The sequence below is a fragment of the Halictus rubicundus genome, chromosome 8 (genome assembly GCF_050948215.1).
Source record: "Halictus rubicundus isolate RS-2024b chromosome 8, iyHalRubi1_principal, whole genome shotgun sequence".
NCBI classification, from domain to species: domain Eukaryota; kingdom Metazoa; phylum Arthropoda; class Insecta; order Hymenoptera; family Halictidae; genus Halictus; species Halictus rubicundus.
Window position 1 is genome coordinate 11,776,963 of NC_135156.1, and position 21,617 is coordinate 11,798,579.

At 39.9% G+C, this 21,617-nt stretch overlaps 3 protein-coding genes across 6 annotated transcripts; 2 read left to right on the forward strand and 1 right to left on the reverse strand.

Annotated features, from left to right (window-relative positions):
* Epp (Ecdysteroid phosphate phosphatase) lies at positions 1 to 3,199 on the forward strand. Its single transcript, XM_076791474.1, has 4 exons — positions 1 to 254; positions 608 to 845; positions 913 to 1,614; positions 1,794 to 3,199. The coding sequence occupies exons 1-4, from the start codon at positions 148 to 150 to the stop codon at positions 2,583 to 2,585; spliced, it is 1,839 nt and encodes a 612-aa protein (XP_076647589.1). The 5' UTR covers positions 1 to 147; the 3' UTR covers positions 2,586 to 3,199.
* A 155-nt stretch (positions 3,200 to 3,354) lies between these two features.
* On the reverse strand, positions 3,355 to 4,768 carry Etfb (Electron transfer flavoprotein beta subunit). Its single transcript, XM_076791502.1, has 3 exons — positions 4,628 to 4,768; positions 4,000 to 4,398; positions 3,355 to 3,922 (listed from the first exon to the last, which is right to left on the reverse strand). The coding sequence occupies exons 1-3, from the start codon at positions 4,676 to 4,678 to the stop codon at positions 3,611 to 3,613; spliced, it is 762 nt and encodes a 253-aa protein (XP_076647617.1). The 5' UTR covers positions 4,679 to 4,768; the 3' UTR covers positions 3,355 to 3,610.
* On the forward strand, positions 4,727 to 14,295 carry LOC143356085 (uncharacterized). Of its 4 annotated transcripts, none has more exons than XM_076791476.1 (8): positions 4,727 to 4,847; positions 6,033 to 6,422; positions 6,913 to 7,397; positions 7,623 to 8,085; positions 8,281 to 8,438; positions 8,557 to 8,724; positions 8,865 to 9,314; positions 9,408 to 14,295. In XM_076791476.1, the coding sequence occupies exons 3-8, from the start codon at positions 6,944 to 6,946 to the stop codon at positions 9,530 to 9,532; spliced, it is 1,818 nt and encodes a 605-aa protein (XP_076647591.1). In that variant the 5' UTR covers positions 4,727 to 4,847; positions 6,033 to 6,422; positions 6,913 to 6,943; the 3' UTR covers positions 9,533 to 14,295. The 4 variants fall into 4 exon arrangements, with proteins under 4 accessions (XP_076647591.1, XP_076647592.1, XP_076647593.1 ...); XM_076791477.1 differs by lacking the exon at positions 4,727 to 4,847 and adding an exon at positions 4,913 to 4,928 and having other exon boundaries at positions 6,219 to 6,422; XM_076791478.1 differs by lacking the exon at positions 4,727 to 4,847 and having other exon boundaries at positions 5,966 to 6,422; positions 6,920 to 7,397.
* The last annotated feature ends 7,322 nt before the right edge of the window (positions 14,296 to 21,617 follow it).

The following is a 21,617-nucleotide window of genomic DNA, read 5'->3' on the forward strand; positions in this document are numbered from 1 at the left end:
CCGAAGACTATATTCTGTATTACTGCTTTCTACGTTAACAGGTGATAATATGGCAAGAATACATATTTCCATTTTAAATTTCATGTACTCCTGTAGAGCGTTCGTTGCAGCGATGTTGGTAGCATCTATCGAATGTAATGTACCGTCATGGCGACGTTACCGCCACGGAAAAATCCAACTCCAACGAAAATTTCAAAACAACACCTGACCCCATTGCAAACGCTGTTGCAGATGGGCTTTCCTAAACACCGAGCGTGAGTACCATATATTACATTCGTAAAACAGTGTTGCTCTTTCGTTGTGTTTGCCTGAACCTTGATGAACGTTCACCACTGTGCATTGTAAACAAGCAGCTGTCAAATTTTAAGTATCACTACTATCTTACTTTTTCTACTACAATGATTTACGTTCAGCCATTCATATTCAACTTTGATGTCTGAAGTCATCAGTAGCAGTAATCTTCAAGTCATTCACTTTCTTTTACTTCTATAAAACAATGCATTGCATACATTACACAATATTGACTCATACAGTGTTTACATCTTTTACAATAGCTACTTTTACAATAGCTTAAACAATAGCTACAATAAATATTGTTTCATTACAGGGAGAAGGCATTGGCTGCTACAGGACATCGAGGTGTTCAATTGGCATCTGATTGGATAGTGGCTCATGTTGCAGACCCAACTTTGAATTGTGATACGCAAAGGGAATATGTTCTATATGTATGTCCAACAGGTGCATTGGCTGAGCAACTCAAGAGATTTTGGTCCGAAAGCAGAGAGTTAATGTGGAATAGAGCACATAACTACATGCCACATATTACGCTTGTGTCGTTCTTCAAGGTACAGTATATTGTTATCTACGTAACTTAATCGCAAACAAGAAAAAACATAACAGTTTTGCTTACAGGCCCCAGATGAATCGACGGAAGAGTTGGTGAATGCCCTTGAAAACATAGTTAATCAAGATGAATTATCCAACCACATTGAACTAGAGACATATATCTCCCCCAATTTTATGGGTCTCTTTGTCAAAGATTTCAATGCAGCATGGCTGGAGAACATTGCTCTTCGATATGTAAATAAGCTCACAAGCATGGGCATCTCTGCAAAGCCGCGAGTAAAGTCATTCCACCTGACTTTAATCTATCAGTTTCCTAGCAACCTGTACCAACAGCTTCGTTCAATGGTAGAAAAGCTAACGCTAACATCATCGGCTAATTGGGAACTTAGATTGTATTCTAGAGATTCGAGGCTGCAAAATGCACATGTACATCAAGTGACACATGCGTATGTGCCGAGAGAATACGATGAATTAGAATTGAGGGTGGGAGACTACATATACATCCCAGAAGGGGCGTGTAGTTTGTCCACAGATGGTCGAGTAGAAGGCATATCCTGGTTAACTGGTACGTCGGGTCATCTGCCTTTGAACCATACAAAACGAACGGCTCAATCTGATTCGTGGACTTTGCACACTACCATACAACTCACAGATAATAAAAGTGAAACATTAGAAAAAGATGAAATACCTTTAACGCGAAAACCACCAGTATTGTTAGCAAATGATTCTACAGATTGTCCTGATGGATTACCGACAACTACTGAACCAGTAAATCACATTACTTTTTATTCTACTAGGTATTAAAGATGTGCGAAAACCCAAAAATTCTTGAATATACCGAAATTGCTGAGAATTTTCAGGATTATTCTAGGGAATCTCGGTTCTCGCACACCTACATTAAGTATACTATACAAGATTTCACTCCTAACATTTTCCTTTTTATACAGCTTGAGGCCTCTGAAGCAGTTTTACCTTCTGCAAGGCAAATTTTTATATGTCGCCATGGGGAAAGGGTAGATTTTACATTTGGAGCATGGATTCCCTACTGTTTTGAATCAAATGGCTCTTACGTTCGAAGAGACTTGAACATGCCAAAGGAAATTCCATCGAGAAATATACAGGACTTCCAAAACGATAGTCCTTTGACAACTGTAGGTGAAATGCAAGCAAGCTTGGTAGGAGAAGCAATGAAATCTTCTAGTATTAAAATAGATGTAGCTTTTACTTCGCCGTCGTTGAGGTGTATACAAACATTGGCCCATATTTTGAAGGGGTTTAATTCAAATGTGCCAATGAAAATAGAGCCGGGTCTGATAGAATGGTTGGCATGGTACCCAAACGGTATACCGATTTGGATGACATCTGAAGAATTGATAAAGGCAGGGTTTAACATAGACAAAAGTTACGACCCAGTGATTAAAGCAAAAGAGCTTCCGTTAAAAGAGAATGCAGCACAGTATTACGAACGAAGTTACGAGTTAATTAAACGAATTATTGAAAGTACTGTAGGAAATATATTAATAGTAGCTCATGCAGCTTCATTAGCAGCTTGTACTAGACAATTAACAGGTGGTAGGGTACCACCAGCTGCTGAAGTAACTAGATTAGTACAAAGAGTACCATATTTAGCGTGCCTGACAGCTCGTGAAGGGTTAGATGGTTGGCAAATTCATCCGCCACCGTTTCCACCTATCACGCATACTAGTAATACTAGATTTGACTGGAAAGTACTATTATGAAAAGATGAATATTATTTTAAGTTTTGTGACCTAATAAGTTTCTTTGTAGCTTTTTAATTTATACAAAATACTTTCAAAGAGATGATGAATATTTATGATATAACTTTTTGGGTTGGGTTATTTATAATCAATGATACATTGAAAACGATAAGTTATTATTGTTCAAAGTTTCATACGGAAATGATACGGGTATTGGCATTTGATTCTTCCTTTTCTCTCGAAAAGGATATAGAATAATTTGTACTTCAATCTTGATAAAGATTGTATGAATTCCATATTTCAATATAATAGCTAATAGAGAAATATTTTGTCATAGGTTTCGTATTTAATGTTTAAAAAGTATTTCCTAAAACAGTATACACGCGGTATATCCAACTTGTGATGAGAGAATTTTACTAATTTCATTTTTGTTAGACTGTGCTTTCAAATCAAATTACACGGTACTAATTAAGAATAGTTAAAGTAACTTGTCAATTGACTGTGCATTAAAATTTTTGGATCTATATGTATTTTGAAAATACCATTATATATAGAATGGAAGTGACATATAATGTTACGTATATTTTGCAACCATAAAACCTTAATAAGATCTAAGATTTATTACTAGCATGGTTGCTAAAGGATTACTTCGCTGTTATAAAAAATTTATGTGCATAGAAATTCTTAAAAACTAATGATATTGAAAAGCATCTCTTCACACATATTCTGAGCACTAGCAGAAGTAGATAGTGTGTGAATACTGTGTGAAAATATAGAAGTACAAAAACAATGTAGAAAAGACAGTGTTGTTATTTACCAAAGAAACATATAAATATATAAAATGTTACAATATTTTATTATGAATATAGTTATATCATAAGGGGACCTACTGCTTTACTTTATGCGATAAAAATTTATTCAAATATAAGATACAACATCTCACGATGTATAAAAAACTGTTCTATATACAGTAACATTTAATAAAAATGTAATGAGTACAAAGACAATGAGATAAATCTATCAATACATTTAACTATAGTACATTATTAGACATGTCCACTTTCCTTTAGTTTTGCGATTAAATTATCAACATCTGGTACAATAGTACCAGCTTGCCTAACTGGTGGTTCTTCAACTGATAATATATCAATTTTGGCAGTAGTGTCAACACCCAAATCTTTTGGGGTCATCTTTTTTACTGGTTTCTTCTTAGCTTTCATAATGTTTGGCAAGGTAGCATAGCGTGGTTCATTAAGACGGAGATCAGCACTCAAAACTGCCGGTGTTTTCATTTTAATGGTCTCCAAGCCTCCATCAATTTCACGTGTCACTGTTAGCTCACCATTGTTATTCTCAACCTAATGTAAAAAAGATTGTATTACTATTTCAAAATTATTTTTACATATGATTTTCAATTTTAGTACTTTCAACATACTTTACAGCAGAATGTTCCAGTCGGCCAGTCCAAAATGCCTCCAATCATTTGTGCAGTTTGATTGGAATCGTCATCTATGGCTTGTTTACCAACAATAACTAGATCTGCTTTTTCATCTTGAGCTAATTTTGCTAAAATTTTCGAAACATGAAAGGGTTGTAAAGTTTCATACTCGGGTCCAGACACTTCAACGTGAATCCCTCTATCAGCACCCATTGCAAGGGCAGTTCTTAATGTATCTTGAGACTGTGATGGTCCACACGAAACTGCAATTATTTCTTCAACTAATTTCTTCTCTTTCATTCGTACAGCTTCTTCGATTGCAATTTCATCGAAAGGATTCATCGAATGTTTCACTCCATCTGTTACAACACCTGTTTTATCTGACTTCACACGTATCTGAAATTGAAAAAAAAAATTAAAGAGAAAACAATACAAAAAGATACAATTATATTTAATATTGCATTTTATGGATAACAATCTATGACATTTGTTATGGTATCAAGTATTTAATAACTTCACGAATTTGTTGAAATATAAATTTCAATGACAACATTAAATAATCGAACTATGTCAATAGTATTCACATATAACTTTCTATAGCTATGAACATATTATTAAAATGTACCTTAACTGCATAATCGATAACTCTCTTCACTCCTACAAGCACTCGCGCCATCGTTAACTAATAAACAGATCGATATATCGTACAATCACAAATTATAATGAATTCTTTTTCGGAACATTTATTGTGAAGTATGTATAGACCTGCTCAACCTCTCTTATACGTGGCGGGTTTCATTCGATGATAATGGTCTAAAGTTCAATTCTTTAGTGATACGAAATAAGTAAGTATATATGTTCGTTTCATGGACATATCTTCATCTAGTTCGCGCTGGTGTAAGTAAACATTACAACATGGCTGTTTTGTAAGTTACAGTACAAAATTTTGGAAAAAATTAAATATCACTCAAGTACAAAAATGGTACAGTAAACATGCTGTTTCAAATTTTTTGGCCAGAGTGACGTCGAACTTAGATTACATCTGATTGGCTTATCTATATAAATATATATGGCTATGACATCGTAGTAAGAATGTTGCTTGTGTGCGATAACTCCTTCCATGGATCCTGATCTATTTGTACGAGATAAAAATTGCAGTTACAATCGTGTAAACATATATATATATACGTATATATGTAGAAGTAGAGACGCGTTATATAATTGTAGTGATATTTAAGAAAAATTTGCAATGCTATTTTTTATCGCGTCTGTTTACGTTAGCAAACACATCTTAAGGCCATTTTCAATTTCGTAGCTTAAAATGGCGCGTAAGCAATAAACATGCACCGAAGAAAAGAACGAAGACACGAATCATACATTTTATTGCTATTAATTTTCTTTCTTTGCGTGACGAGTATAATAAAGAGACAAATTTCATATAAACTTTCGGAGAAGTACAACAATTAGGTTTATAATTACGTATTATAATTACTGATAGATAGTGAATATTATCTATAAATAGTGGATAATAGTTGTTAAATAAAACAATCTTAAATTATTTGTCATAGATATGCTTCTATAAAAGTGTTAACAAATAAAAATAAATATCAAGCGCTAATATAAAAATTAAGTATTAGCATCTACTGGAAGCATAAAGATATTTAACCTACATTTTACTGAATTAGATATAACTGAAAAATAATGCAAAATAATTACACATCACCCTAATTGGATAGAAAAACTACGGTAATTATATTACTTATTTAAATTATGATTATTCATTTGAAAATACTGAAAGAAATATTCATTAGCATGAGATTACATTTGAAAAAAAAAATCTTATTCGCATTATAATAATTGAATATAAAAAGACAATGTGTATTTCGTAATTTTTAATGTCTCTGTCAAGGAATTTCGATAAATTCGACAAATTTTCATGGAAAAAATTTACGTGTAAATGTTGATAAAAAAAAAAGAAAAAACGACCGAATATACAAATATTCTCTCATGTGATTTTTATATTTTAATAGAACTTATCACAAAAGAGATTTCGAGCGATTGCTTTGGAGCCAATCAGAATGCATATAAAATCAAGTTTGCGCCACACATGGCGTCCAAGAACCGACGCCATCTAACGTCTGGCATTCCTGTTTTTTTCGTGCGGGTAAAATCACGGCTTTCTATAGCGCGCAAGCCTTTATCGTTTTGTTTTGTAGAATTCGGTAAGTTAAGTGAATATCTTTGGTAAATTGACTATGCTGTGTGTATGCCGGATGAAATGTTAGCTGAGAAAAAGCGTTCACGCGTCAAGGAAGTGTGTGGGAAAATGAGTTAACCGTGTGTTAACGCGCAGTGGTCAACAATCCGTGGAAGTTTAGTAAGGGAATATATATCCATATTCAGGACTTGATAACGTCGAGGTAATTATACGTTGCTGTTTACCGTCGAGTATATTCTGTGAGTTCTTCGCATATTCCCAAAATTTTAAATCACTGAGAGTTTCCTTCGTGTTTATGTTTACTCCTCTAATTACCCCCTCCCTCCGCAGCCACCCTCTGTGCCCCAACTTTTCCTTGCACTCTCCCTCGTTTTTTCGTACTAATACAATATTTTCTTCTCGTGTTTTAGTCTCTTGTATCTCTTTCAACCTCGTTCTTTCGTTTATTTCATTTTAATTGTTTGTTGTTTCACCGATTCGAATGACCAAACCATAGATTGTGTTTCTCCTATCACCAAGATAGTTTCTACAATTTCTTCATTTCTTTGTAACCTTTTTTGTATCAACAATTATTGATACTGTAGCATTGTTTATATATAACCTGATGTTTATTTCAACTGTCACACAAGTTGCTTATGTATCGTATTTGTGCGTAATGAGGGTCCGTTTAATGGTTAATGATTTTTTATAAGCATTTAGAGAGACGTATTTAATCAGTGCAAAATGAGTGCATCGGCCTTAAAATCAACGATACCTGGAGTAGGTACCTCTCCAACATCTACCAGTCACTCCATTCTTCCGATGAATGCGATGGCGCAAAAGGTTGTATCAGGCTCGGAGCCAGGAGCCATGAAACCTTTACCTGGAACTGGGTTAAGCTATGTCACGTTGCAACCACCCAGTCAACCGTTGAGTCTAGTGCAAGATCACAGACCCTCTGTATATCAGACACCGCCGTACGTCAGCGGTAATTCTGAAAAAGAATCGGACTTGGACAAATTGATTCCAAATGGAGTAGAAATTATTAAAACCGATACAGAGCAGACTATGTCTGCTGCTATCAAGCAAAGCGAATCTAATAGAAACAACAATCTAAGTCCAGATAATCCTGCACAGGGCTCGCAGAGAGAGATTCAAACAGAGCAAGAGATGACCTCTATGGGTTTAGACTTTCCTGGTTAGTAAAGCTTGGTGATTGGTTCATGTTTTTAATTAATTTTGTATGTAGACAATTTTTCCATGTTTTATTTGTGCTCGGTAGTTTGCATTTATTAATTTTATAAATAAATATAAGACAAAAATTATAGAAGAAATTATTGAAAAATATTGCGATTTTTTAACAATTCGATGCATAAGGGAGATATATATATATATATCTGAATGTATACATATGTTGCTTTAGCCTTATGTCCACCACTACCAAACAAAGTTGAAGAAAAGAAAGCTTCTGTAAATAACGGTTCGAAAGAATCTGACGGAATGCCAGTCAGTGCACCCGTGAAAAAGGAAATATCTGTGCATAAACCAGACGATGCACCGACAAAACCTGATAATCAGAAGACAAAGGCCATGGCTCAAAATCTGAAGGTCACAGCAGATAATTCTGCAACAGTGCAATCAAATAACCCACCAAAGGTTGAGACAAAAGTTACTGGTTCACCAAAAGCCAATAAAAGGAAGTCGAGGGAATTGAAGGATTTGAAAGGGTCACAGGTATCTTCAGACGGAGCAAGTAAGCCAAAACGTAATCGAACTCAGACACAGCCTTATCAGAGTCCCTTACCGGAAATTGCATTAATTGTCAAGAATTTAAACAAGCTACCGCCATCAAAGGCTCCTGATGACAAACTTATAGTATTCTACAAGTGAGTGAAACTTCTGTATTTTAAAAGAATGTGTAATTAATCTTTTTATAGAAGTACATACGAAATACACTGTAATGAAAAATGTGTATAGAAATTTCGAATTCTATTAATTTTCATGTGAATATAAGAAAACTATGACCAATGTTTTTTTTAAGTATTCTATATTCATTAATTTTTACTAATATGTGTTATCAGAAATGAATTTTTGGCTGTGAGAAATGCGGAAGGGAGCTTTTATGTATGTCAAGCAATGCAAAATATATATAAGTCAAGCAGACGAATTCGTATACGTTGGCTTTCTCAAGACAAAAATAATGGAGAAATATATTCACCTGACTTTTATGATTTTATAGGTAATTTTGTAAAAAATTTGTATCTTGTTTCCTTATCATAGTACTGATAATTCTTATTTTACAATGGACAACATAAAACATGCACATGTATCGAATCCTCTTCTTTTTACAATTCCAGACTTCGATTGTATATTAACAAATTTAAATTTGAACAAAGTTGATAAAAATAAATATCAACTAACCAAGATAGAATTATTGCGTACAGAGAATATTTTAAAACGAGCAATTGACGTAGAGGCCGGCGTATCCGAAAAACCTCGGGTAACAGAAGAACACCCGGATGGACGTTAGTATATATTTCTTCTTACCAAGAAAAAAGTCTGTTATCAGTTCTCAATGTACTTTATTATTGCGAACGCGAAATAAAGTAGTAGTAACTCAATTGTTGTTTATCGCAAAATTGAAACTCTATAATCTTATCCGCAGTTGACCTTTCACTCTACAAGGATGAGTCACAATTGAAGAGAAGAAAAAGTCACAACTCACACAAACAGAAGCAAAGTTTGCGTAAAAAATCGAAACGAACCGAGAGCTCTTCCGAGAATGAAGCACCTGAAGAGGAATCGGAGAAGAAATCTCCGAAATCGAGTCGCTCCAAGAAGCGGACCGTCAAAGCCTTGGCCATTGCTAAGTCCGTAGCAAAGGGTTCGAGTAGAGCAGAAAGGGCGCTAAACAGAAACACGAAGTCTGAAAATGAGGCTGCTGCTACATCTGCTACTGCTCCCGCCAGTGCTAGCGTAACCGTCAGTACTAACGCGGTACCGTCTGCGGACGGAGCAAAAAATAATGCCGATGCGAAGAAGAGTGAAAATAAGAAGAGCACAAAACAACCGAGTAACAACAACACGAGTGCGATGTCCAGGACAAAACAACGTGGTAATAATCCGTCTTGTTTATTGACTTCAATGTATTTAGGCTTTCTTTTATAATTTATTTTCTAATCATTGTGTACCGTTACTTGGTTTCCAGCGACTGCACAAAACACGCAACAGAGTAATAAGACAGCGGGACGCCCGAAACGCATGGCTGCCACGACAGGTATTCAATCAAGCGAAGAGACAGCTTCTCGAAAAAAGCCACGCGGTCGAACATAAGATTAACGTAATTCACGCGTTTTTCCTGTGTTACACCTAGAACAGAGTCTGTACCGTAGGCAATATGTACACGTAGTACACTCTTTAAAAATTGCGATCAATTTGTAATGTAATATAATATGATCTCAAGATTCTTATATCTATCAGGTGCTGCATTATATTATAGTCCAACAATGTGGGATCAACAATTTATATAACTGTGCGGCAAGTCGCATTTAATTGATGAAAGAAAAAAAGAAATCTAAGACTCAGAGACTTATAAGAGTGATATTGTGATATCATACAAAATTTGTACATATCGTCTACGTTTCAGATTCCCCTACAGGAGAAGAAAGTCACGGAATGTATGATGAGAACGGTACCTTGGTTGAGTAATAACTATCTACAGGGTGTCACATGCTAATGCACTCTTGCAATAGTCTATTTTTGATGTTGTGAATGAACTGTACGTGATTCAGTTGAGTTTAAATGTACACTTTCCATTGGATATGATAGCTATGTACAAATATATATGTCTGGGGCTTGCGCGTACTCTACGAAAAGATTAAAACAGAAAAGTGGCTAGAGTACCAGAGGATGAGAACAATCCGTGAATTATCGATCTCCAAGTTATGGATCGATAGATTTAGAGAAGTACAATATCTGTACATTACGCTGAATCCTTGCTGTTTAAAAAATAGCATACAGAATGGTCCAGCGCCTATTATTAAAGACAGGCAGAGAAAAAAAGTGCCCTCAACTGTAAATCCTTGTCCTGTTATTGAATCCACGGATTCATAAAATGAAAAATCTTATGGCTAAAAAAAAATAAAGATATAAAGTTAAATTATAGTTTATTTTCGAATCATTTGTAACCAATGAATCGTTAGCGTGATTCGTTGTTATAGGGGAAAAAAAAAGAATCGAGAGAATCATGTTGATTAATTGCGGTGGTGTCAGACTATAATTTAGCCACTTAAACATATTATTATATTCCTTTCTTTACAAGTAAAAGATAAATAGCAGCACTTATTTACTCTGATAAGTCTGGATGAAAAATGTATAAACATGCTTTATCTATGTATTATTTTATTTTTCAAAGATTATGGACAAAGTGTATATTTACCGAGAGATAGATGATTATGATTTACATTTCACCAAATCTAAATTCTTATAGTTTAACGTAGTTTATAGTTTCTATTGTGTCGAAATGTATTATTGGGTATACAAATTTGTGTCAGTAATTAAGAAAAGGGGATTTATTATAATGTCATTTTATTGCATATTGTACATTGAACGAAGGTATCGAGACATGTATTTCTTTTTTTTTTTCTTTTTTCTTCGTTACAGCGATACAGTAAAATACCTTAACGAGTTATATTACGTAAACGATAAGATAAAAGTATAAAATGCCTTTGGTTTTTCATGAAACCAAATACGATTCGTATCGATTTAAGTTACAATGCTTTTTATAATCGAAAGAACTCTGTCTCCGGAGATGTGTGCACTTACCTTTATGCATCGGCCGTTGAACATGCACAAACATAAAACGAGAAAGTAGTTTTCTCACTTACATGATTTTATCTACGTATGTACATAATAAAGATTAGGTAATCGAAATTGTGAAAATGAATACAAAAATTTACGAGCGTTTGGAATCTTGAAGGCTAATGTATCTTATTCATTTGGTAGAGTGTCTCACTTACTTATTGCGTGTTGCAATGAACGATTGCAAAACCTCGTCTTTTGTTTTCAACAGTCACCGAACCCATGTACCGATGTACATATATTTCATAAGCTTACACAACATGATAACAACAGAAGGATGCCGTTTAAGCGATTAGGCATATCGACTTCTATTGGAAATAGGATAATTATTATATTAAATGGTTAACAAATGGATTTAATTCACGAGATGGGAGATGAATAAGATACCAATCCTGTCATTGGTCCATTGCATATTGTATTTAAATATACACATACATAATGTATAAATTTAAAATATAACGCAAACGTAATGTATAAATTTAGTAAAAGGAAAAATTCTAACGACGAAGACCGAGAAATTTGCTTATATTGTTATATCGAATCATTTTTGCTTCTGAAGCAACAATCAATTTTCTTTCCGGGAATTAGTTGTATGATATCAAAGTAATTCGGAGGACGGTGCAAAGTAACGATGAACGTCATCATCCAGCGTCTATGGGAGACATGTAACATATATAAATGAATTTCAAAGTCAATCTGCACTTTATTGTTTCGAGAGGCGATCAATTTCACGACGCGTATAAATACAGCTCTCGATATTCTTCTCGCGAGCCACTTCTAATGTCTAAGACGAAATAAGTATGAAGGAAACTGAATCGAAAAGCAACGATGCATTTGCGTGCGGGCTGATGTTTGTTGAGAATCCTTGAATCTATATATGTCCAATTCCATGGATTGAAAATTTGAATGTACATACTGTGTAGATCATTCACCACGAAAATCATCTGTCGCTTGTACACGAATCAAATTGGAGAACCGTGTTGATTTTTTTCTTTCTTTTGTACGCGACAAATGTATCATTTAAGCCAGTTCAATCCCAAATTTTTTTGTAAGCGTCGTTTTGTCGTTGTTCGTGTACAAAATGTTATTTTTTCATGTCGGATTTTTCGAGAACGATCATATTGAGAAAGCCAAAGATGTGTTTGCTGCATGCGAGTGTATTTGAAATTCAAAGTACAAATAGTTTCTCATGAAAGTATGAAAACTTTATGCCCGAATTTGGGACACACTGGTTTAAAGTATTGCGTTCAATGAGATCTCAACTACCTCGTGATACGATTTATTTCTACGATATCGTAAAAATTCGAATTTTTAATCGCAATATGAATTTATGCTTATATTTTAAGTGAACACATAAGACACTTCGCGTGACCATCCGAAATATCTTTCTCGTGTATTCTATAAAAAATCGATTCAACGACGAATCTGCAAAAACACCAAAACCGATTTCGACATTGTTATCATTTACTGTGGTCAAAATTTTGGGGGTATCCGCAAAGTACTTAACTTCGCAACGGTGCTACTGGTTTTCACCGAGAAGGATGTTTCGTATAGTGATATCGAGTGTCTTCCGTTTTGTACCAATTCGAGGAAATCTGAAAAATCATTGTCAGTTTACTGTGCCAATTGTTTGAAATCTTTTTAAGCAGTATTCCTCTGACAAGATCTGTCTTAAGACGCATAAAATCGATTATTGGCTCTCGCTTGACTTCCAGCACTGCTTCAATGAATTTACAGCGTATGCCCCTAATTAATCTGAATGTCACGATTGCATTCTAATTATGTAATAAGCACACAAACCGTATTACGCGTGTCGCATTTGAATAGACGTTTAAATACTGATTAAATAAAAAATAAAAAATGGTCGAGCGATTATCTCTAAGTATGATTCTTATAAGGATGAATATTTACATAGATGAAATGTACAGCCCACATGCGAAAATATCGGGCTATACTTGAAATACGTTGCGAGAATGCAACCATTTTCCTTCGAGATCGCGCAAATTGCTACGTGTATTCATCAACGTTTAACACTGTTTGCGAAATGAGAAGAATCAGCCACATTTAAACTATTTATTCAGTTTGAAGTATCGTTTTCAATATGACCATTGAATCGATTTTTCAGAAAACTCTTCGTTTCTATGTTTTTAATGGAGTTTTTATGTATCATGAAGGATCAATGTTTATAAAAGGCAATTTTTGATTATTTTATTTAATGTTATTGTCTGATTTGTAGTTTTTATTCATTTTTTTTTTTCGTTTATAAGATACTTGTATAAAGCGTTTAGAATTTGGTGATATGTTTACAGGATTTTAGTGTGTCCCAGCTACGTGTGTGGAAGCTGATTATATCATAATTATTAAAGACAGAGAAAAGATTTCGAGTGGTTCAAGGAGGCAAACTTTTTCAGCGAAACGAATTTCCTTTCGTATTATCAATTTAAAATACAAAAAAATTCAGAAAATATTCCGCTCTCGATTCATTCTATTTTCTTTGTAAGTTTCAACATATACTTTTGAGTTGTCAAATTTCACGCGTACCATCGAATAATTTTAATATAAAATATGATTATACATTTCAAAAACGAAGCGTGACCTTAGTATCCTTTGAATGGGTAATATCAAAGAAAATTTGCCTCCCGATATCATTTAATTTCAATTTAATAATCTTTAATCGGTTTGTATACACTTGGCTGGGGACTTGTATATTGCCTCACCAGTCTGTCACCCGAGGAAATTCGATTCAAGTTTCGTATTGATCAACGACCAAGATCGAATCGGAAGTAAATTAAAATCGAGCGCGGCCTACTTCGTACTAAAAATTCAAGTGACCAGATCGCAATGAAACGAAAATCACACACACACACATACACACAGACACCGGAATTGTTTGTATCGAAAACGTGTTTCAAGTAGGCAAACCCCGATTCCTTTTGAGATTCATTTTTCTAGAAGTTATTCTATACAATTTATACGCAATTCTACCATTAGGAGCGTTTTAATTACAAACAGTCTCGGATAACTAATTATACGGCTAATACGAACTTACAAAGAACCTTTTATCTGTCGTACTGTGTACTGTTTCCTTTATGTATACGTTATTCCATAATTTTCTTCAATTAACCACACGAGTTGATGATGGTTGGTGCAATCTGTATGTCCCCTGTGATTTAAGTTCATGATGAATTGAGAATCAACGTTTTACAAATAATAAAAGATATTGTGAGTTTGGTGATACCAGTCGGTTTTTATTCGCGCGAACCTGCTGCAGTCCGACACCACCCAACGTTAGGTCAATCATTTTCCCTGTTCGGCGTACAACATAGGGTAACAGTTCAGAAATAAATTCCAAAATATGAGTAGGCGATTCAGAATTTTCTTTATTCGCGTACGAATGAACGGTATCCGATCGACATTATGAAACGTGCATGTAGAACCTTGTTTAACCAGTTAGCCGTTGCGACCTCTTTGAAAAATGTGTACCTAAGTTGCGTCGCAAAAATTAACCGCTGTTTGAATTATAGCTGTTCTCACGAGTATACTCGTCATGACACAAAATATTGCCATTTCTTCGTGACGAGTGTACTCGTCGAACACAGTTAACTGGTTAAGTTACAGTTGGTGATCGGTTCAACGTCTTCTCGCACCTACCGGCCTACAAAGTTAATTATCGATAGAAAACTGAATACCATAACGTTGTTGCAACGCGCGCGGAGATGCCTGCGACCGGCGCGGCGGTTTCCGTGAACCGCGTCCGTCGGCGAGCGGCACGTCGCTCGAAATGCTCTGAATTAGAAGCCCCTGAAACGTCTCTATGAGTTCGAGGGACGGTTCATCACGTTCCCCGGAACAGCGTGCGGGCTGGGGACCAACAAACCCGGAGCGCATTCATTCAGCGTCGCCGAAAGATGGTCGCGATCCTCCCGTGATACGGAAGAGACGGAGCCCCGGTATCCGCGAGTATCCAGATTTCGGGATCAAGAATAAACCCGGGAGAGCAGAACGAGTCGCTTTAGTTGTAATGCGGATCACGGAGCATTATTTATTAATAGCAAAGCTGGTGTGGCCGGCAGGGAGTGGCTGTGCCATGCTAAAGCGAGCGCGACAGAACACCGGATCGTGGAACGGATCTTCGGATCTTTTTCTCCCCTTCCCCCTTTCCCCTATCCTTCCAACCCCCTGCCCTCTTCCTATGCCTCTTTCTCGTTCCCTCTCTCTATTCATCTCGGTTTTGTTTCGTCGCGCTGTCTCGGTCCCGCCAACTCTTTCTGCCCGTTCCTCTTTCGCCGTTCGTCCGTGTCGGTGATGTTCGCGGTCCCTCTTCAGCTACGCGCTCGGTCCTCGTCGGTTTCACGGGGACTCTCTACACGGCGCGGCACGGGTTCCGTTCTCTCTCTCTCTCTCTCACTCTCTCTCTCTCTCTCTGTTTCTCTTGTTTCGTTCTCTCGTTCGTTCTCTCCATCGTCGCGTCGTCCCATGCGTTCCTCGGTCTCTCTGTTTTTCTCCCTTTCCCCCAATCGGCTGCGGCTCGGCGCAGCGCGCACCATTCCGTCCGTCCGACGTTGTTGCTCAAGCTCTTTCCGCTTCTCTTCCTTCTTACTCCGTATCACGCTACCTTAGCCCGGCTGGCTCGCTTTATCCATTGTCTCTCTCGCGTGCTTTGGTTAGTCGCATTGTCGCGCTCCCGCACGCCAGACAGCACGCCGTTGTAGGAGAGTGGATGAACGCTTTGTCGGCGCCCGCGGCCGAGATCAAACGCGCCGACCGCTTCCTCTTCCCCTCCGCCCTCCCCACCACACCCGCGCCACGACCCAGCCGGCCCCGTAATCCAGTCGAGGCTCTCTCTTACACCCTCCCCTGTCCCGCTTCTCTTCGGTTCGCTCAGCTTCGGCTCCGCTCAGCTCGGCTCCGCTCTGCTCCATGCCGCGCCAAGCGTCGCGCAGGGCTTCTCCTTCCGACGAATCCGTCCGGTAAAGGTACCCATAAACGCTCCGAGACCCCCGGCCCGACGAGAGAAAAATCTCCGACGGCTGGCAACCGCACACGCTCTTTGCCCCCTGCCCCCCTTCCCCCCAGTCTATCACCCTCGCGGAAAAATGGAACGGAAAACGCCGATAACGATCATCCCGCCTGGACAGCGATCCATTGCCCGCCCCGGGGCCTCACCCACCACGGGATCCGTGCCGACAAGTCCGGATAAGCTAATTTCACGGGGACAGGCCGCTCCGACGCCGCCGTCCACCGTTTAGCCCCCGAAAACTCGGCGAACCCGACTACAAAAATTTTGTCCGTACCCTATCTTTACGCTGAAGTCGTCTACGCGCGGCTAAAGTCCGTCGGCGAGTCCCCCGTTCGTGTTCCAAATTTGTTTCTTCTTCCGTTGCCAACGAGAGTATCCCAGCTTCTTCACCTGCCGCGGTTCGGAGCCGTTAAAAATCATAGCAAAATAGAAAATTCAGCCGCGTGGAAACGAATAGAAGAACGGTGGCCAGCTTTGGGGACCAAATTGCCTCTGCGTCACGAGGCGCATTCAAAAATTACCGTGGGGCCGCGTAATCTTGGCGATTAGGAATCGTACGCGACAGATGTTTCAGCACTGGATGAGAGGTCATCGGAGACAAAGATGTCTCGGGAGAGAGAGAGATTGCTAGATAGCAGCGAAATCGGCGTGGCCGATTATCGGAGCCGATACGGGTCGCGATGCCTCGGATAAGCGGTTATCGACGAGAGTATTCGTCACTCGGGAAGTCAGGGTCGTGCGCGTACTGCCCGGTGTCCTTGATTTTGATTGCAATTAGACGTACGATCGTGACGAAAGCACAGTGAAATCGACGACGATATCGCCTTATTCCCGCCATCGACGTTGCATTCGCCTCTTGCTCGACGCGCTGTACGCTCTCCGCCTCTCTGCCTGCTAGCGGCGAAACTGTATTATAGCCTTTCTTGTCGTATCCTGTCGCGCGACGTCCTCCTTTGCCGACCTTCGTACCTTCGACGGTACCTCGCGATAAATACTCGCGCCGCTCTTTTTACGCGTTACTGCCTAATTAGCGTAATTATAAGATCCGGTCGTGGACCCTCTCACCCTCTCTCATTTCCTCCTTCCCTCTACGGCTTCCACCCCACCTTCCTTCCTGTTTTCCTTCGGATGGCCCGGAGGGAGCCGTACAAAAGACCGTTTCCGAGATTTTCAGCGATAAAGATGACATTTTAGGGGGACGCGTTTAGACTTAAATGTCAATTTGAATCTCTGAGCCACCGCCGCCGCCGCCGCCGCCTCTTTGGCGCTAAGACCGGAGAACGATCCATACACCGGTCGCGGTAGAAAGTGCACGGAAATCTGTAGAAATTCTTATTCTTCAAATTAGAATGTATACTGGATAATTGAGTACATGCCGCTTTCGGTGAAATAAATATTTGATGAAAGTTGCAATGAAACGGCACGCGCGTTGCTTTGAAACGAATCTATAGACGAATTCAATTATCATCAATCTTACCGTGTCGCGCGAGAGATCTTAGGAGTGATCCTAGCATTAAGTCTATTCAAGTGAAAATGGAGTCCTGTCCCAGGAAGTTTGTATAAAAACGTCTCGAGATCAGAAACGCTGGATAACCTACAGGAAATATGAGTTGGCAGTTTTTCTGACGAACTTATCGAAGCGTAAATTCTGTGAAGAATAAAATTGTCGTTTTTCCTAATTAAAGATTCATTCGAGGAAACCGCTTTCAATACGCTCCAATTTAATTGGCAGTGATTTTGCTTGAAAATATAGAAATCTTGTAAACTTGTAAAATATTCTTTAGCATTTTACCGTTCGGTGATCGGCTAACTGTTTTTATTAACTTCCTGCTGCACTATGGCGATAGTAGTACGGTCAACAAATATCCACGGTAGAACGCATCGCAAACATCACGAACGTTTGATCGAATTAAGATCGCTATCGCTGTTAGTTTGACGTTTGGGCGACGAAAGGAGAGTCGTTCGATAGCGAGAAATTGAGACATCGCGAGATAATGGCAGCGTTGCGGTATTGTGAAAAAATAATCGGTATTAAATAACATGGTTCAAGTGACGGAATATTTAAGTTAACTCGAGCGAAATTTTCGTTTCCTGTAATAAAGTCACGAATTTCCCAAGAGTAAACAAGGTTCCCATCAATAGCGTCAGATAACCGTGTGTTTGGCCTGACTCAACTTCTTCGTCCCACTGTTCCTAATCATTTATCTCTTAACGTTAGTCATTAGGGTAACCAATGGTCACCCCGAAACGTCTCTTCTTGCGTCACCAACCCCTTAGTCATTAATCAACGCGCCTCAGACATGTGCACAAGATTATTTGAGCTAGACTTGCCCGAGCTTTCCACTTCTATCCGTGTTGCAACGTCTACTTCGACTATTCGTACCAGCTACCACAATAAGGAGATAGTGTTCTATCTTCAACAATGAGTCCTCAAACTTTGTGATTTCGAGGATTGACAATACAAATGGCTCTGCATACTTTTCAGGATTTTGTAAGATCTATATTTTCCAAGCAATAAAATTACGGAATGATAAAGAAAATACTGACTCAATTTTCTTTTGCAGATTCCTACACCTCCTTCTATGACCTGATCAAGGATTCCCTGAACGAGCCGAAGAGATTTAATATGGAGCGCTTGTAACCCCGGGTCAAACGGGACCCAAGTCCCGCCATCCGAGGCTTGAAGTGACGCACGCTTTTCATTTTGGAGGCGCAGCAAGATGTTCTTTTTTTTTTTGTTGTTGTAGAGTCGAGCAGCATTCTTAGCGGTGCTGGATACACGCGCTATTCATACGTAATATTACATAACAACGCAAACCGAACGCGCCGGGCGGAAGGCGTTTCGCATGGGATCGTTGCAAAAGGCCCCGGTGTGCGTCTTGCCCGCAAGACCGATCGGCCACTCGAGGACGATCGTAGAAGAAGAGTTAACTGAAAACAGTTTATTATTAATAGACGTGCCTCGGTTTCCCGAGCGCGTTGTCGGCTTTATTTCGAGGTTAGTCTGTACTGAGTTTTTGAACGGTACGTTTTATTCTCTTTGCTGCGTGGCCCTGCCCCCCGTTCCCTCGGGTCCCCGGACCCGACCATTCCTTCCTCAGCCCCTGCTGAGCGGTTGTCGTTTTCCTTTTGCCTCCTCCCCTCTACTCTTCTCTTAAAAACGAGACTCGCCACCGACTTTCCGACAAAGGAATAAAGAAAAGAAACAACTAGCCACGCTACGCGGTTGAGGATGGCACGGCAAACCGTAGCACAGCGCAGCACAGCACGGCATAGCGTGGCATGGTGGGCAGAGACTTTCCGTACAGGGAGAGCAAGGGGGTACTTGCCGAGCCAGTGGCGTAGATACCCGGGGGACACCGATCACCGTCACATTTCCTCATCTTTGCGTTTACTGTACTTCCACGCTCGCACACCTCCAGGAAATTACCGCTACAATCGTCATCATCCGCTTCTACTTTTCTCCATCGACGCTTCTCCTGTAATTAAGAAACCCCCATTTTTCGCTATCTGCTCAGAAAAATGTGACACAATTATCCCGGATTCGTTTATTTTTATTTAAAAGAGCGTTCATTACGAGTACCAGGTTGTACAGTGGTTTGCAGAAAATTGAGAAACGTTACTTTTCTTTTTTTTCCTGGGGAAACGTTAACTGTGAATTTGGTGGGGGAATAGTTTTCTTTCTCTGCTCCGCTAGACGTAAAACGATCATCACGGTAGCTGATGGTATACGTGACAGAGTGCTTTCCGTTAAAGTTCATTCATCGCATTGCCGACGGCGACGCCTATGTTTCTTCTGAAACACCGCTAGGAGATAATAGCGTGCGGGTACAGTCTCCAAAAAGAGTATTTCTCATTTATTCCATCGCGCCAGCACACTTGCGTATTTTAACCTTGAACAAACGAGAAAAAGAAAATAAATAATCGAGCGTTTAGGAAGTGCCGGAACCCCTTCCTTAAAATTCTGATAAACTCCGGAAACGCGTTAAGTGGATGCAGAACGGCAACAACGTGCCGGCGCAATAACAGTACCGAACGTCAACGCGATGGCAGTTGCAGTCGCAATATTGTCGGGAAAACATTCTGGTTTAAATAAATCACAGATCAATTTGTCGAAGCTACTCCGTTACCCGTTACCATTGGAATTTCAAACGTTTTCCAAATTCTGTACCGGAGTACAAAATGAATCACAGAAGATCGTGCGATCAATTTTCGGTGCCAAGCGAAGACGCAAAGATTCTCCGATGATTTTAAGTTTGCAGAAATGGGCGGGGGGCACGGATCATTCCGGTGGATCATTCCGGCGAATTACGGGAGTCCGGCGACGATTCCACCGAAGCCGGGATTCGCCGGCAAGGATCAGGGTCCTCGGCGGGTTCGGGTCCTCTCAAAAGAAGCCCCGTTTTTCCGAATCCTCGAAAACCGACTTTCTCTGGAAGAAACGGATCCGGGGCAACGTCCGCGGTGCGCTCTCGCGCGCGCTCGCGCTCGCGAGCAAGCAAGGCGGCCCGAACGTCGCAAAAATCCCCTCGGACTGTTTGTTTGGCGGGCCCGGCCGATCATCGAAATCCTTTGGAGGTCGATTCGTTCTTTACGCATGCCGTTGCGGCGTCGCAGCGCCGACATTTAGTGTCGTCGTAGACCACGTTGAACCATCATCGGCTTCCTTCAAAACCCCACCAGCCGTGCGAAGCTGTCCTTCTTCGGCGTTCTCATAGACCTTCGCCGTACAAAAAGGAAAGAGAAAAAGGAGTAGGAGAAAAGGAAAGTATACGCGTGGTTGGTGCGCGCGCGAAGGCAAAAGGGAGAAGGACGGTGGAAAGAAGGGACTGAGCGAAACACACGAGGGAAGAGAGAACGCGTAGAAAAAGAGGAAATCGAGAGAGAGACCCGCGAACGAGAAGAGAAGAGAAGAGAAGAGAAGAGAAGAAGAACGGAGGAGAGATGAAACAAGGAGGATATAGGATAGAATCAGAAGGATGGAACGAGGCGAAACATGAGAGGTGGAATTATAGGGAGCAGAGGGAGAGATAGGGTATAAAAAAGAGGGAAAAAAGGAGAAAGGAAGAGAAGCACCGTCGTGTTCGACGGAGAGGGACGTGCCGACGGATTCTGATGGTGGAACGGAGACGGTCCGACGAAAAAGCGACGATGGGGTGGGGGGTGAAAGAGAGACGCAGAGAAAGAGCGTGAATCGGAGGTTTCGAGCCGCGCCTCCTACCTTCAGGGCCCGTGTATCCACGGACTCGGCACTGTGACGACGCAGCGCCCTATGGAGGGGGAAAGGGAATTACGGGGAACGTGGTTTAGGCAAGAACGATCGTCCGTAGTCGTAGACGGGCCACGAGTCTCGAGCGATGCCGTGTGACCGACCCTTCACGACGGCTGCCGCGTTCCTTTTTCTCGGGCTTTTACCTGGAGTAAACTCGAGCGAGTGTTCTGTACGCGGACGCAGCTGTGCGTGTTACTAAATTCGGTGACAGGGGGCGAGCATGCGAGAGCCCGCACGTTTCGTCCCTTGCACGAAAACACGACGAT

Excerpts from the sequence above, each read along its gene's own strand:
- Epp (XM_076791474.1), top strand. The coding sequence starts at position 148 with ATGGCGACGTTACCGCCACGGAAAAATCCAACTCCAACGAAAATTTCA. Across the intron at positions 846-912 it reads CGCTTGTGTCGTTCTTCAAG|GCCCCAGATGAATCGACGGA; the intron begins GTACAGTATATT and ends TTTTGCTTACAG. Across the intron at positions 1,615-1,793 it reads TACCGACAACTACTGAACCA|CTTGAGGCCTCTGAAGCAGT; the intron begins GTAAATCACATT and ends CTTTTTATACAG.
- LOC143356085 (XM_076791476.1), top strand. The coding sequence starts at position 6,944 with ATGAGTGCATCGGCCTTAAAATCAACGATACCTGGAGTAGGTACCTCT. Across the intron at positions 8,725-8,864 it reads AGAAGAACACCCGGATGGAC|TTGACCTTTCACTCTACAAG; the intron begins GTTAGTATATAT and ends TCTTATCCGCAG. Across the intron at positions 9,315-9,407 it reads GTCCAGGACAAAACAACGTG|CGACTGCACAAAACACGCAA; the intron begins GTAATAATCCGT and ends CTTGGTTTCCAG.
- Etfb (XM_076791502.1), bottom strand. The coding sequence starts at position 4,678 with ATGGCGCGAGTGCTTGTAGGAGTGAAGAGAGTTATCGATTATGCAGTT. Across the intron at positions 4,399-4,627 it reads TTATCGATTATGCAGTTAAG|ATACGTGTGAAGTCAGATAA; the intron begins GTACATTTTAAT and ends TTTCAATTTCAG. Across the intron at positions 3,923-3,999 it reads CTGGAACATTCTGCTGTAAA|GTTGAGAATAACAATGGTGA; the intron begins GTATGTTGAAAG and ends TTTTTACATTAG.